The 15,900-nt window shown below is 30.3% G+C and overlaps 6 protein-coding genes across 7 annotated transcripts; 3 read left to right on the top strand and 3 right to left on the bottom strand.

Annotated features, from left to right (window-relative positions):
- Nucleotides 1-794: 794 nt before the first annotated feature.
- On the top strand, nucleotides 795-4,161 carry LOC145752151 (NACHT, LRR and PYD domains-containing protein 1b allele 5-like). Its single transcript, XM_082568371.1, has 4 exons — nucleotides 795-1,052; nucleotides 1,458-3,241; nucleotides 3,598-3,756; nucleotides 4,004-4,161. Exons 1-4 carry the CDS (start codon nucleotides 851-853, stop codon nucleotides 4,064-4,066), a joined length of 2,208 nt encoding a protein of 735 aa, XP_082424497.1. The 5' UTR covers nucleotides 795-850; the 3' UTR covers nucleotides 4,067-4,161.
- Nucleotides 4,162-4,493: 332 nt separating this feature from the next.
- Nucleotides 4,494-6,421, top strand: LOC145752880 (TIMELESS-interacting protein-like). Of its 2 annotated transcripts, none has more exons than XM_082569245.1 (7): nucleotides 4,494-4,685; nucleotides 5,189-5,276; nucleotides 5,394-5,469; nucleotides 5,589-5,711; nucleotides 5,856-5,928; nucleotides 6,086-6,187; nucleotides 6,328-6,421. In XM_082569245.1, exons 1-7 carry the CDS (start codon nucleotides 4,577-4,579, stop codon nucleotides 6,345-6,347), a joined length of 591 nt encoding a protein of 196 aa, XP_082425371.1. In that variant the 5' UTR covers nucleotides 4,494-4,576; the 3' UTR covers nucleotides 6,348-6,421. The 2 variants fall into 2 exon arrangements, with proteins under 2 accessions (XP_082425371.1, XP_082425372.1); XM_082569246.1 differs by having other exon boundaries at nucleotides 5,192-5,276.
- Nucleotides 6,422-6,849: 428 nt separating this feature from the next.
- On the bottom strand, nucleotides 6,850-9,241 carry LOC145751886 (G2/mitotic-specific cyclin-B2-like). Its single transcript, XM_082568016.1, has 8 exons — nucleotides 9,098-9,241; nucleotides 8,794-8,889; nucleotides 8,222-8,680; nucleotides 8,039-8,128; nucleotides 7,802-7,948; nucleotides 7,581-7,721; nucleotides 7,305-7,460; nucleotides 6,850-7,224 (listed from the first exon to the last, which is right to left on the bottom strand). Exons 1-8 carry the CDS (start codon nucleotides 9,134-9,136, stop codon nucleotides 7,159-7,161), a joined length of 1,194 nt encoding a protein of 397 aa, XP_082424142.1. The 5' UTR covers nucleotides 9,137-9,241; the 3' UTR covers nucleotides 6,850-7,158.
- Nucleotides 9,242-9,925: 684 nt separating this feature from the next.
- Nucleotides 9,926-12,064, top strand: LOC145752153 (SPRY domain-containing protein 7-like). The gene is made up of 5 exons (XM_082568374.1): nucleotides 9,926-10,123; nucleotides 10,305-10,390; nucleotides 10,588-10,779; nucleotides 10,919-11,021; nucleotides 11,217-12,064. Exons 1-5 carry the CDS (start codon nucleotides 10,003-10,005, stop codon nucleotides 11,312-11,314), a joined length of 600 nt encoding a protein of 199 aa, XP_082424500.1. The 5' UTR covers nucleotides 9,926-10,002; the 3' UTR covers nucleotides 11,315-12,064.
- LOC145752152 (calcium homeostasis modulator protein 6-like) lies at nucleotides 11,899-14,190 on the bottom strand. The gene is made up of 5 exons (XM_082568372.1): nucleotides 14,117-14,190; nucleotides 12,931-14,015; nucleotides 12,615-12,848; nucleotides 12,264-12,403; nucleotides 11,899-12,152 (listed from the first exon to the last, which is right to left on the bottom strand). The coding sequence occupies exons 2-5, from the start codon at nucleotides 13,375-13,377 to the stop codon at nucleotides 12,122-12,124; spliced, it is 852 nt and encodes a 283-aa protein (XP_082424498.1). The 5' UTR covers nucleotides 13,378-14,015; nucleotides 14,117-14,190; the 3' UTR covers nucleotides 11,899-12,121.
- Nucleotides 13,992-15,387, bottom strand: LOC145752581 (calcium homeostasis modulator protein 6-like). Its single transcript, XM_082568887.1, has 4 exons — nucleotides 14,929-15,387; nucleotides 14,618-14,776; nucleotides 14,117-14,266; nucleotides 13,992-14,015 (listed from the first exon to the last, which is right to left on the bottom strand). Exons 1-4 carry the CDS (start codon nucleotides 15,385-15,387, stop codon nucleotides 13,992-13,994), a joined length of 792 nt encoding a protein of 263 aa, XP_082425013.1.
- Between the last annotated feature and the right edge of the window lie 513 nt (nucleotides 15,388-15,900).

A 15,900-nucleotide genomic window follows, 5' to 3' on the forward strand; every position in this document is an offset into this window, starting at 1 on the left:
ATCGAATTTCAAAATTTAAAATAAATAAAGGGGCATTTAACCAAAGTTAAATTTATAAAACTTTGTAAATAATTTAATACAACATTTTTTTTTTGGTAATGAATAGCCTAAATATTGTAAGTCCCATTGAAAAAAATGTGCAATAAAAGGGCATTGGCTAAAACTTGAATTTGTAAAACTTTGTTAATAATTTGTTAGAAATTTTTATGTAAAATTTAGGTATTTTTCAAAGTAAAGTTGTTAAAGTTTTTTATATTCTTATAGTACAACCATTATAAGGCGTACTGTTATTTTAAGCCTAATTCCCAAGGCAAAGTATTATATTACACAATTAAGGGATTTCAAAAAGCCCTCTTTCAAATTCTAAATCACTCAGAAAGTACGAAATAACATAACAAGCGCCCTAGACACAACTTTAAAACGGTTGATTTACTTTGTATAAAAATGCCAGGTGTTATATATAAACAATGCTAAATTCTAAATGTTACAGAGAATTCACAATTTTAATGCCGTTGCATATTTAATTCATTCCCAGTGGTTGTATGATGCAATCGTTAATCACTTCCTTAATAAAGCACGTGCTTCCTTCCTTAATAAAGCACGAGGTTGGCTTAACAATAGAAATTGTATTCGATTTAGCAAATTATTTTAGCATATATGGTTTCAACAATTATTTTGATGTTTATTTATTTATTTTGAAGTCTGCAATTACTAGGTTTATTAAAGATTTTATGTAAAAATTTACCTTTTCAACATTGCAAATAAGATTGAATTTTTGATATTTTTAGATATAATTTTGTAAACTGAATTTTTTGAAATATTTTAATACTGATCACAACTGTCAATCAAAATGCCCGAAGAAGGTCACGTGACCAACGTTTACCCTGACGCAACTGTTCACATGAATGAGCACGAACATAAACATGATCACGTGCACTTAAACAACGAAAACAACAACAACTTTTATGTGAATCGAAAAAGGGAATATCATACACACTCTCATTATAACATCCAACCTAACAAGAGACCTCGGAATGACATCAATTCACTTAGTGAGTCTAATAATTCGTGATAGTAATACGTAGAAACGTAATTTTGCCCAAATTTGGTAATATTTAAAAATTGTTTAAAATGAAAATACGATAGTATTGTGCAACAGTTCATGTTAAAATGACGTAGAGGCGATTTTTGCCCAAAAATGGTTATTTTGCCTGAAAGTAAGTCTTTTAAGTATTTAAATATTTGTGATAGTTCTATTATAGTAAAGAATAACTCTTGTTTATTGGTGTTTCTCGCAAATATTGCTACATATAATTGCACAATTAACTATGACCATTTTATAAAAAGGTTGAATATAGCTTTAACCACATTTTTTAAATTCAGTTTTTGTAAAAATACAATTTACAAATTTTAATCACAAAAAATACCTAAATGTGATTTTACTTGTTTTTATTTAGCAAACAACATTGCGAACAATCTCAAACAATGTGCACAACGAGATACCAAAGATATAAATACAATGGCTGTCGAACTAAACCGAAACCTCAATGCGGTACAATTTCAAATCACGACACTACAACAAGCAAAAATCGACGTAAACAATGTAACCGACCAACGAACCGAGGAGCTGCGAAGAATAAGCGAAACGCCGGGCGATATCAACATAGAAGATCTTTTTAAACTTGCAAAGGAGAAGGCAATCAGGGAGGCTGATCGTAGGTTTGAAAGCCCCGAAATGAGAAATGATTTCGTGGAGAAAAACTCAAAAGTTATCGCAGTTACCGGTGACCCAGGCGTGGGAAAAACGACTTTAACGAAAATGTTTTCTCAAATATTATTAGAAAATGGTGACCGTATATTACCCGGCGTAAAGTATGTGTTTTATATCCAGTTTAGGTACGTGAATTATCGCAAGGACAGCAACGTTCTTCAGTTTTTAGTAAAAAGTGCGCAGTGTAATTGGAAACCAGTCTCTAAATATGAACTAGAAGAACTAACTGAGAAATTTAACGCAGAATCGGACAAATGTATTTTCATCTTCGATGGCTTAGATGAAGCCATGTTTGATCTTTCAACCCAGGCCCCTTACGTTTCATTGCATGATGAAGATAACGCCGAAGTATTTATCAAAAATATTCTTTCTGGAAAGCTCTTTCCAAATGCCCTTAAAATATTTACATCGCGCACCAAGCAGTTGTTCGAACTTCATCCCAGTTGCCGACCGTTTTTTATTCTCCAAATCTTAGGAATAAGTAAAGATGCACAGCTTTCATTATGCGAGCAAATATGTGGAAATAACAAAACTAATGTCATATCACATCTTAACGCAAACCCTGACCTTTACAGCCTATGCAGCGTGCCCATAAATTGCATCTTAATCATGTATATTGTCGATAAAAGCTTGCGTGAAAATGAGAGTACGAAAGTGAATACGATGACAGATGTAATGGTGTCGTCGTTACAGAACTACATATGCTCAGAGCACATGCGAGGCAAAAAGAAAACGCTAAACCAACTGGCAAAGTTGGCGTACAACGGAATTCTTAAAAATAAAGTGGTTTTTGATAAAGAAGATTTAGATGCTGTTGAAATCGACGATTCCATTTTAGAATCCTTTTTAACTTCTTCGGTTACTGAAGGTTCAAACCTAAAACTTAAAATCTACGAAGGGAATGTAAGAAGTAATTTCTCGCATTTAACTTGGGAGGAATTCTTTTGTGCTGTTAATATAATTTATTTCCTTCCAATAAAAGAGTTTAAAGACATAACATCACGACTACAGGAAAATCATTTTGAAGTAGTGGCAAAGTTTCTGTACGGACTATGCAACAGTAAAACAGCGACGCGGTTAACAACTATTTTCGGAAGATGTAACGACTGGAATAAGAAAAAAGAAATTCTTATTCAAAATGCAATCGAACGTTTTCCAAATCATCCGAACGGTGACGTTTCCAGAACTACCCCAGTAATCAAACAATTACTTTCTTTGTTCTCTATTATTAAAGAAATAGGCGAACCTGACGTCATCACAAGATTCAACGACCGCATTCCATCTGTGCTTGTTATAAGAGGTGACGTACTGCCTAGTGACGTCATGAACTTAGCTTTTATTCTACAAGGTGTTACTAAACAAGTTGAACTACATGTAGGCTCCTTTGCACAGACCAGATTCCTTGGTGACAGCATGCAAAAATTCACCCACATTCTGTTGCCTATTATTAAGAACAAGCCTAACTTAAAGGTATTTTAGAAAATGTCAATATTTGTGTTTTTTGTTATGTTCTAATTCGATTCCTGTCTTGACTTTTGGCCAACTTAACGACGGTCTGTAACGTTAATTAGCCTACTAGATTGATTACATAACATTTTTATAACCTCCTATTTTGATGATTTCCTACAAGTTATTTTAAGATATCGTTACAGCTTTTGTTACCTTTTTTAAAGCATATATGGTAGTGGAAATTTAAAATAAATAAAGTTGAAAAGATGTATTTAATTTAAACTAAGGATATTTTAACAGAAAACTTGCAAGAATTAGTAAACAGTCATAAATAAAAAGACCAATGACTAATCCATTTACTTATTTTCTGTTTTTAGGCAACCAGAATAAACGTTAGTTTTAATAAACTGACTCATGCTGATGTAGCAAAAATCGCAGAATGTTTACACAAAATTGCAAGATTGGTTATAAGGGAATGTCATGTGAACGCGGAAGGATGTGAAATGTTAACGCAAGCAAGAGACAATAATGTGAAGGTAAGCTATTTTTAAATGTCATTTTATTACATTAAACACGAATAGTCCGCTTTAATAGTATTTTAGTCATTGTCCATTTACCTTTTCTGATTATGCGTTTACATACCAGTATTTTTTCTTAAAATACCATAAATTTTTATTCTAATTTGCCTAATTAATTTAATTTAGAAACAACGTTTTATTTAAAACAATTTTCGCTTTAAATTTATTATACTCACATATTATACTAACGTTTTTTTATTTTTAGAAAACTGAAATATTTGGTGTTGTGGGTATTCCTGAAATCACAAATCGAAATCTAACGACTTAGAAAAAGGACTTAAAAAAAATCTAACGACTTAAAAAGTTTATTTTTGTGTTACTGTGAAATTTATGCGTTTGATAATAAAATTATTGTTGTTTTAATCTGGGTTTTAAATCTGAGTCATATTTATTTGTTTATATAAATAAAATTAATAAATTTAGAAGGTAACTCTATGAAATGAAGTTGCGTTTAAAAACTAATAATTCTGGGTAGGCCTAAATAGTTTTATATTCTCAAAGGCTTCTAAATATTTCAATTCAAAATATGGTATGTAGCTTTTAATTTTTTAAAATTAATTTTTCGTTAATAAGGACAACATTGACAGGTAATCAACTTTTTATTTTTAATTTTAATAATTTTGTTGAAACGCCAAATTACGTCAAATTCTTAGTGTTGGGTATTTCCCTTTTATTATTTTTCCCGCCATGTTGCTTTGTTTACAATTCGTAGCTAGTAATAAATTGCAAGTTATTTACCCAAATTTTAGTGTAAACTTGCTTAAATTACATAAATAAAATGGAAATAGAAGATACAGACGATTTGTTTTTTGATGGTCAGCAAAGTACCGAAATTCAACAAACTGAACAACCTGCTTTATTAGACGAAAACAACGAAGCAACAGAAGGTAAACAACCGTACGACTGTATAAGGCATATATCTAATAAACGTGTGTTAGTGTCTAAACTGTGCCTAATTGAAAATGTGTTTTAGGTTTACTTTACTAAACATAAGAAAATAAATCACAGCACATAAAACAGTAAAAGCGTTATGTAATCTGGTAATAGTCAGGAAACTTGCTACACTACATGAGGTCGTGGGATTCCCACTGCGCTCATGCTGTAGCGCCCATAAGTAATAAACAGTATGAACTCCCACAGAGCCAGCACTTAATCAGTAGCCCAATTATTGGGAAATCATAATTATTAATTTCCCAAACTGCCAAAGGCAATTTGAGACTGGGGTGGGGTAACTTATGTTACCCTGGGTTTAGGTCGTGAAATTAACCTTCCCACATCGAGGATAAAGATATTTAAAAAAAAACATGGTTTTAAGTTTTTTTACCTTTAACTGTGTTAAATATCTATCCATAATTTTTATGTTTCTTTCATTTTGTAAACTGTTTTATAGTAGCTCCATTGGCTGAGCTTGATGAAGAAACAGCAACAACTAAGAAAAAAAGAACAATTAATCGTGGGCCTAAACTGGACACTAAGCGGTAAAATTCTAATTAAAAATTTTTTTTATTCAAGTGTGGCTTTATGCATTTAAGCCAAGTTAGTATATTATTGTTTAAACGTTCAAAATACTCACCAAGTTTTTGTTTTTATGTAAGGTTGTTGGGGCCACGAGGTTTACCAGTGCTTCAGTCTTATTTTGAAGATGTGTCTTTTAAAGGAAAAGGTCACGAGGTATTAAAATTATCTTATGTATGTCAGAGTGTTGACTTGATATGATTTATTAACAAGCAGCTGAATGAATTGTAGAAAAATCCATAATTGAATTTTAAATTTTGATTTTAATAATTAAGGCTGAAGATTTAAACTTGTTGATGGAGAAATTAGAGCACTGGGCTCATAGATTATATCCTAAATATACATTTGATGATTGCATAGAAAAAATTGAAGCTCTTGGCCATAAGAAAGAAGTTCAAGTTAGTTGGAGACAATTGTTGCGAATCTTTTTATTTATTTTAAAATGAAAATAAATTTATTTTTGTCTTAAATGTTTAAAATTAAATTTACTTTACAATTAAATTTTAAGATACCTAGTAAAAACTTAACCTAAATATTTTTAGACTTGTTTAAAAAGGGCTCGAATGGGAATGGAAATTATGGATGAAAATATGCAGAGCACAGTTATAACTTCTGGTATCAGTATTTTTTTTAATATACTTATAAACATAACAGAAATTAAACTATGCTTACTGCATTATTGCTTAACGATAAAAAAATGTAGCAAAAAATGATGGAAATCCATAAAAATTTTGTGTAAATTCCAACTGAGTTTTTGTATTAATATTTTTAGATGGTCCAAATGTGGAAATGGATGAAGATCAGGTTGTTGCATTATTTGATGACAATGTTGAAGGACCCCTCATATCTGATAATATATCTATAGGACCAGAGAGTAAGTTAATTTATACATAGTTTAAACTAAACTTCTTTGTGCCAAGATTTTGTTAGTTACTAATGTTAATTTTATTGAATTAAGGTAAACTAGAAGTGAATATTATTTTTATGAATTTATGATGCATTTTTTTGTTTCAGGTTTAGATGCATCTTCCTAAGTTCATATGCTGCTGCTTTTTATGTATTTCCAATTCTTTCTCATTTTTTTGCAATAAAATGTTTATTCCTTTAAGTTTTCATAAAATGGTGCTAGTTTTCTATAAAGTGAGCGTAAGCTGTATTAAAAGTAAGAGAAGAAATGGATATAAAATCATTTTTTTAGAGAACAGTTGCTAAAAAGTTTTTTTTAATTATGATTTATAAGTAAATTACTTTAACATCCCAAAACACTATCTCAGGAACTCAAATAAAGTAACAAAAAATTCATTATGCAAACTCCTACATCTGGTGAAAGAAAGACAAACTACTGCTCATTTGACTACCTCCATAAAACAGAGCTTCGATAAGAAATAGATATATATATGTATGTATTGAAAAAAATTACTAAAACTGGTGTTTTCACAGGTAAATTTAGGTGGACCTGGACCACATTACAAAAAAAAATTCTGACCATGAGGCAGGCTATTGATTAGTTTCTAATAATAATTCAAAGTTTTGAAATATTTAATTTTATTTTCAGTCGCATAAAAACACCCAATTAAAAATATACTTGTTTTAACTGCGTAGGCCTAGACATTAAAATCAGTTTCAGAATAAGAGTTATCACATAAAAATCTTTATTTAACACAACATACACAAAGTTAAGTAGAGTAAAAAGACTAAGAATAGGTTGGACATCATTCATGGTATAAAAAAAAGAACAAAACGAACATTATTTTCAACTGCAAAAAGCAAGCGACTACGAAATATTATTGCAGTTTTGATGTCCTTTAAAATTCAGTTCAATACAGTTTTTAGCTGTTGTGCATCTCACAGTGTATAGTTAACAGCCTTATCAGCAAAAGTGGAGACCTTTTCACAATTTACTTCGGGAATCTAAAAAAAATATTTAAAATTATTTAAAAAATGATCATTTGTTTTAAATGATTGTTATGTGATTTGATAAAGGGTCTTACCTTCGATATTTTGAGTAGTTTTTGGCTGCTGTATTTGACTCGAATTGCCTTCTGATAGACGTTGGTTTGTGAAGATTTGAGATTTTTAGCCAAGTGGCAAACGACAGGGAGTAAAGATTCTTTCGAATAGTGACTGTAATGCTCCAAAGTCGAATCCTAAACAAAATATTTATGGTCAAAAATAGCAACTTACATTAAAGTTTATTACAAATAAAACATCTTTATTGCTATGTAAATGGAATATTTTTGATAAACACCTTATTTAATTGTAATTACCCAGTTATTATCTCCCAATAAATCAATGGAAAGACACAACGCTCCAGCAGCAATTTTGGAAGGTGGTAGGTGACACATTTCGTAATCGATCAGCGATAATTCCATCAGATATTTGGCAAGTGAATGCTGGGTAGCATCAACCTTAAAAAATCAAATTGTTAAAAATAAACAGTTTTTGTCCATTTCTTAATGTGTTAAAGTGAAATTTTTTAAATACTTACTTCTCCAGCTTTAGAATTTCTTCTCAGAAAGTGCAACGGCAAAGGACGACCCAAGTTGAAATCAAGAACCTTCAACATCAAAATCTCCATTTTTATAATTTGTTGTTTTGTGAAGGCCTCGTCAGTGATATAAACATAATCAGAAATCTAAAAATAGAAAAATATTAACTAAAAAACAAGCAATTATAAATAACAGGACAAATGAAAACAAAAATGCTGAAAAAATGTAATATTTACCTCTGGTGCATACATTTCTTCATATTTACAAGCTAAAAGCATAGCAGTAACTCCGGCCAATTGAAGCTGAACTCTTGGTACTGGATGAATCTAAAAAAATAAGGTTTGCAGTTTAAAAAAAAAATTAAAAAAAAATTTAGGAACTAAGCACCTTTAAAAAAAACAAAACAAGTATGTATATACCTGTAAAAATCGGTCAAGAATGGCAACAGTGAGGTATAGAGTTTCCTGCAGAAGCTGAAACCGATTGTGTACTTGGATCAGCCAATCGACTAAAATACTTCTCATTCTTGGCTTGACACCACTGCCATCAAGATATTGATTATTGATTGGATATTGTGCTTCAAGGTATAACATGTATTGGTAGATATCGTTGACAAATTCTGTGCACAGCTGTGGGTTGCCCGAATCGTTTTCATCAATATTGTGCACGCCGAACGCTTTCGTTAAATCAAAAACGTTTTTCTGTTCTTGGGTAGGAACGATTTCAGCTGTGGGTTTTAGTGGTTCAATGACAGTGGTTGGAAGGCTTCGAACAAGTCCTTTCTTTTGTGGTAAGGTAGCAACTTTTGTAGGTTTGCGGAGATTTCCAGTTGCTTTTTGTCGCTGAAGTCCACCTTTTAAATTGGTGTTTGATGCAGTCTAGAAAAATGTAACATTTCATTATTGAAATATGGTTACCAAATTAGTTTAAAAAAATAAAAATTTGAAGAAAAATAAAATTAAACACTGGAATTAAAAATTCATAAACTTACTGGAATATTTTTGTTTTGCAAATCTCCAAATGCTGATCTTGTTGGGACAGCAGATCGCTTCTTAATAACTGGATCATATTTCTTTTGAGCATTAGACTAAAACAAAAAATAAAAGGATTTAAAACTATATTTTGATTTTAATCATTGCAACTCGAATTTAGAATAAGTAATTTCTTAATGAACAAATCTTTATTAACACTAACAAACGGTAACCAATACTTACAGCCCGACAAGTTTTAAGACAATTATTAATTCGTTATTTGTTAAATAGATTTTTTTTAATTTTAATAATAAATTTAAATACCTGGCTTGTAAGCCTTGTTGAGGTAACGGTAGATGCCATGACTTTGCAGGTTTAGTAAATAATAAGCAACTCTTTTAAAATTATCAGCAGTTCGACAGTATTTTCTTTTTACAAATTTTAAAAACTTTTTATAAAATCGTAGTTTTTTTCTAAAAATAAACAATTTACAGATTTAAATTGGCAAGTACCGAATTAAAACCCTATCAATTTAAAACTAAGACAAATTTTTGACATTAATTTGTCCTTGTCAACTTCTAATTCGTAAACTAACATCGCAAATAACGCAAACAAAAACTAGTAATAATTAAACACAAAATGGTGCAGTTTCTTTTATAAAATCGTGCTTCTACAACATATTAAAAAAACCGCGTCTGATTTCTAATTGGCCCAATTTTTTTCTCTCTCCATTGTGATTGGGTAATGGAATGCCATTTAATTACGTCACGAAAACAAAATCCGTTAGAAATTATTGAAGCGTATTTTATTAAAAATTTCTAAAATATTTCTTAAAAACATTATTTTTGATAAGAAATAAAAAAACAAAACATAAAAGTAATTTGATCTGTATTGATATATAACTGTATTTTACCTTTACGTCCTTTAATGAAGAACTTTTTATTTTTTTAACAAAAATAATGATAGTTATGAAAATGTATATTTATTTATTAAAAGAAAACAAACAAAGTACAATAATTTAATATTTGACTAGAATTACTCATTAATAAAACAATTAAATTGTTATTTTTTCATCGGATATAGATTGTACCGGTACCCAAAAACTAACCCCGGAGCGGGCCCTAATTTTATCCCGCGTTTGTTTACGTTCGTAAAGTGACGTTGCATTGTAAACAAAACTTTTTTATTCAATCTAAGGTTTTAAACACAACATTTTGGAGTATAAAAACATGGCTGCCTATATACAATGCATGGGGAAATGTTTTGGGTGGTCTGGTTCTGGAATTGCTTCGCCAGAAACTGAAAACGGAATTGCTCAGCCACAAATTACATTAGATACTTCAAGAATGGGTAAAAAATAGGAAAACGAACTAGCAAATATTTTATATTTATAGTTTAAAAAACATAGGGTTGGTTATTGGTATTTTATTTGTACTACATAAGTTTATTTAACTCTTTACATTAAATCTTACACTTTCCCATATTACTTAGTTTGTTTAAAGTATTCAAACTTAGGTTGTGATTTTTTCAGGTATTGATGCTGTTATTGTAAAAGGGGGTAAACGAATATGTGGAACAGGGGCTGGTGTTGCTAATTCTACAATTGCTCAAGACAAGGTCAAATTTTTTTTTAACCGGACTTAATTAAAATTAGTTTTCAATTACATTTTTATGCCAGATGTTAATAAATTGATTAGCATAATTTTTCAATCAATAATTTGCTTCTAATTTATGTTTTTTTTACGCTTAAATTAAGGGATATAAAATATTTTTATTCGATGCTTTTTTGTAATTAATTAATTTTTTATTTCTAGGCATATTTCGAGGTTAAAATACAAAGCACTGGTATATGTGGTGTGGGGTTGTGTTTAGTGAGCTGTGAAGTGGACAGGGTCCCGTTGGGTGAGGATACCCATAGCTGGGTGTTAAGGCATGATGGTTTAATCAGGCATAATAAAACTACTCTTCATAATACCAAATATAAACCTGCGGAAGGAGATGTGATTGTAAGTTGGTTACAAATCATTTTATAATAGCGTATTTTCTTTTGGTTTTACATTTTTTAATAAACTTTTGAATGTTAAATTTTCTTGTTTTTTTTTTTATTGAACGATTTTTTAAGTGATTCGTATTTTCGATTTTTAGGGTGTTAGTTATGATCATATAGAACTTCAATTCTACATTAATGGAAAGAGTTTAAATTGTCCTGTGACTGGAATTCGAGGAACTGTTTTTCCTGTTTTATATGGTAATATTAATTACCTGATCAAGTAAAAACTTATTAAAGAATTCTATATTAATTAACCTGCATAATGTGGAATATATTAAAACAAAGTGTAAAAATTTAAGGATTTTGACTTGTAATTTTTTCTACTTATCATATCGTTTAACCCTTAATTTTTTTTTGTATTTTTACAATAATAATTTTTTGTTATTTTTTTAGTCGACGAGAGTTCAATTCTTGACGTAGAATTTAAAGACTTTGCTTTTCCCCCACCAAGTGGATTTAGTCAAATTATGCTCGAGAAACAAATTTTTTAAAGCCTGACCATAATTACAATCACGAAAAAAACAAATTTTTAATCACTCAAAATTTACCTGTTTCTAGGTCAAATACAATCTTATTTATTTTATTTTTTAGTACTTTTACTTTACAAAAGTGGCAATAGGAAATAAGATTCCTTAACAAGCAATTCTATTTTTCAATTTTTATTAAATTGTTTTGCAATTTAAAGTAGTTGCACAATTTATATAGGTCACCTATTTCTGTAAATGAGAATCACACATTATTTAAACTAGCAGTCTTATTCACTAATGCAGTTATGTCTACCTACTTGCCCAGCATTTAAAATCAAGATTTTATTTTTAAACTAAATTTAAATTTGTTTTTATCATGAACTACTTTTTTATGTCAATGATACTTTTGACAGAACTATTTTCGATATTTATTTTTTCTTAAAATTTAAATGTTATTTTTTAAGGATTTACGTTGTTTATATTTTTATTGATTATTATTGCCTTATATTTATTATTACACCTTTTATTTAGAAAATTAATTATCAGGCCACTTCTTATACTACATCTTTTATTAAATAAATCATACTTTCGATATGTTTCTTTTCCAGTATTGTAATAAAAAATACATAGTGACATATATATAGTTTATTATTGCTAAATCTAACATACTAATTCTAAATAATGAAAGTTTTAATCTATTTTAGTTAACTGTGAAACAAAATATGAGCATTTGAAACAAAGCCTTTTTATTTAGAATATATTGGAATAATCAAACGATTTTTTAAATACACTAGAAGAATCAAACGAGTGAAATGTCTTTATTAACTGTTGTTATTTGTTGTCTGTTGTTATCTTTTTTTTCCTGTAACAAAAAAAAAACAATTCAGAAACTCTGTTGTTAAAATAAAGTTAAGCAAAATATTTGTGTTTTTTTGTTAATAAAATAATCGATAATTTCTGTAGTTAATTTTACCTCTTCCTATTTTTTTTTCCTGCCTTTTCAAGTCTTTCCTTGTTATACAGTTTACAGATCGTGGTGATCTCACTCAATGTTGCAATGTTTTCTTCTTTTCTCATAATTGCTGAAACGTTGTCTTCAGCTATTTTTTTGCACTAATTTAATACAGAAATAAGAAAAAATAAAGCGTAATAAAATCCTAGCAAAAAACGGCGTAAAAATTTAACCACTGATATATTATATATGTAGTTGTTATGTAACGTTATTTATAGATTTACTTTACCCATACAATGTCTTTATTTTGTGATATGACTGAGGAATTTACTAAGGATATGTTAAACAATACATCCCCGTTTTAAAATATACCTTTTCTGTCATTTTCGTTTCAAACTCGATTTCTTCTTGTCTTAGGTATTCCTTATAAAACTTATCGCGACTGTAAGTAAATGCCGAGCAGCATTTTGTGATCGTGTAACCAATCAGAAAGAACCCAATAGAGGCTGAAAGAATTATCCAGGCTAGGATGTGAGAAAATCGTCGATTTGCAATATACTCCAATGATACCAATGATTTAACTGTCTGTAGGTCTGTACGTTCAATCTGTATAGGGTTGGAACAGTTTTAGATTTTTTTATCACGTTTTTAAATACGAATAAAATATTTGTTTTTTAACAATATATACCACTGTACAATTTCCATATATCGAGTTTGGCCCAATGTCGTAAGGTAAAACGGTCGAAGCACAAGCATAATATTTTCCTTCAAGCAACGCAAATGCAAGCCAAGAAATAGGGGCGATTAAGGATCTTAAGACTGGTTTCAACAAACTGTAACAAATAGGACCACATTTGTCATTTTTCTTGCAACATCCTGTCAGTACCCTCCACATTCTAGAAGCTGCAAGTCCAAAGACTAACAGTGCAAATGCAGGCGCGCATAGGAAGGACAACCCGTAGCTCCAGTTACAACGGTTAAGATAGCAATCTGTTGTTTGTTCAACAGAAACACACGGACATCTATAAACTGCTATTGTAGTTAGTTGTTCAATACCCAATGTTACAAGCACAAGAGCACTGTTGATAGCTGTACCCGTGTACGTTTTGAGGGAGTTTAAAATTTCTACAATCATCTTTACATATGTTTTTACTGAAACGAATACACAAATATCATTACATAAATACAATCAGAGCTCCTAATAAGTTTTAGTACATCAAAAGCGTACATAGTACATGTACAGCACCAAAGATATAATAACTATTAAATCGTATTTTACAAAATGCTTTTTTTAAATATCTACTAAGTTAAAGCACCAAATAGCACAACTTAAATAACTTTTTTTAGACCTCTAAATAACGTTTGCCACGATGTAAAAAACGTATCGTCAACCGTTAAAAATCCCCTAAAATAATCGATATATCAATGAAGTACTTTGAAATGCTTATTCAATTTAAGTCAGTAAAACAGTATTCCAACAAGTTAGGTCTTCTACATAGTTACGTACATCTTTTGTAGTAAACTTGTATTCAAATTTGAAATGTACAGGACGACTCACACATTGTAATTCAATAGGTTACTCTTTACAATTCCACAGTTAGTAAAATACAAGGTTTATATACGTTGGTGGGATAAATATTTGTGAAAAGCCTAAACTATAGGACCACAAAAAGACAAATTTCTATATTTACATATTAAATAATCTCGATTATAAGCATATTGATTATATTCTCAGGCATTTGATTTGAGTTATTGCTGATTCGGTTCGGAGGCCTGTGTAAAAAGAATTACAAATTAAATTCACTTATAAATTAAATTAAGCTAATTTGGGTTGTTGAATTTTATTCTTAATTTTTTTAACACAATTTTTCTACCTTTGCCCATTCATGAAGCTTAGAGTAAACCGGGAGAGAATGATCATCTTGGGCCGGTAAAGCACAAATTGTTGAGATTTGATTCCAAGTTGCATGGGTTTGTTCTTCTTTTAAAAACTTATCAACATTTTTTTCGGCTGTCATTTTGCACTGAATTAAAATTATTAATATATATTATTTTAAAAAATTTTCAAAAACTTTGTAATAGTTTACCAACCGATACATTTTTTTGGCTAAATTACTTTGTTAGTTATAACTTTAACAAACCTTATACTTAGGTTCTGTTAATTTAATTTCTTCGTGTTGAATAGGTCCTGGCGAATTACTTTAAGATATTAAAAGTTAAACAGGACGTTGAAAAATTTTAAAAAATCACATAATAGACCATTACAACTTCGTGTTACATTAGGTTGTGTGGTTGGCCTTTGCTTAAGTAACTTCCTTATATGAATCATAAGTCGCGGCTATGTTAATATTTATAGGTACTTTTTTTTAAGATACCTTAGCTTTCATTTTTAGTTCAAACGCTTCCTCTTCTTGGCCCCTGAACTTCTTATAGAACTTCTCGTGGTAGTAAGTAAAAGGCGAGCAGAATTTTGCTATCGCGTATCCGATTAGACCCAACCCCACAGCAGCAGAAACAACAATCCAGGCAAGGATCTGAGAGAAACGAAAATTTGCCAGGTATTTTTGCCAAGGAGTTCCGTGCGCCATCCGTATATTCAACCTGAGTTATAAAATGATAGTTAAATAAACTATTATGGCCAAAGTTTATACGTACAACTTGTTATCTGTTATCAAGTGAAATTTACCACTGTACAATTGGCATAGGTTGCCTGTGGCCCAATGTCGTAAGGTAAAACGGTCCAAGCACAAGCGTAGTATCTTCCATCAAGCAACGCGAATGCAAGCCAAGAAATTGGGGCGATTAAAGATCTTGAGCATGGTTTCAACAAACTGTAACAAATAGGACCACATTTATCCTTTTTCCTGCAACATCCTGTCAGTACCTTCCACATTCTAGAAGCTGCAAGTCCAAAGAAAAACAGCACAAATACAGGCGCGAGTAGGAAGGACAACCCGTACCTCAAGTTACAACGGTTACAAATGCAATCTGTGGTTTGTTCAACAGAAATACACGGACATCTATAAATTGCTACTGTAAGAAGTTGTTCAATACCCAATGTTACAAGCGCAAGAGCACTGTTGATAGCTGTACCCGTGTACGCTTTGAGGGAGTTTAAAATTTTGCTGATGCCTTCTACAACCATCTTTACATATGTTTTTTACTGAAACAAATAACACAATTATTGTCAAATAAATGCAACCAAAAGTATTAAAACTTAGTTCTTTTACAACAAAATCGTACACAATTCATATGTACACTTATCACATTATTTTTATTTTAAAGTGTAATAACGCTTAACATTACGTATTCTATGTAACATAATGCTGTTGCAATTTTTTTCTTTTTAAACTTCCTTTTAATTTAATTTATATGTGTTAACTTCCTTTTACAAATATTTTACTTTGCAAACGCTTATAACCTCTGCTAACAAGCGAGAAATTTAACTTTCCTGAACAATGCACGAGGAAGTGTTTCAAAAATGCCTACATTGTTAAAAAATACTTTTCTAGCTATACAATATGAGTCTGCCAAACTTGGCCGAAAAAAGTGCCAAAAATATGATTTAAAACGACTTACAAGTAAAGCGAAATTTGGTTTTCTACTACGGTTAGGTTTAATAAATAGGTAAGCAAAACGCCCTTTTTTCAAATTAACC

The sequence above is a fragment of the Corella eumyota genome, chromosome 5, assembly GCF_963082875.1.
Source record: "Corella eumyota chromosome 5, kaCorEumy4.1, whole genome shotgun sequence".
In the NCBI taxonomy this organism is placed as follows: Eukaryota; Metazoa; Chordata; class Ascidiacea; order Phlebobranchia; family Corellidae; genus Corella; species Corella eumyota.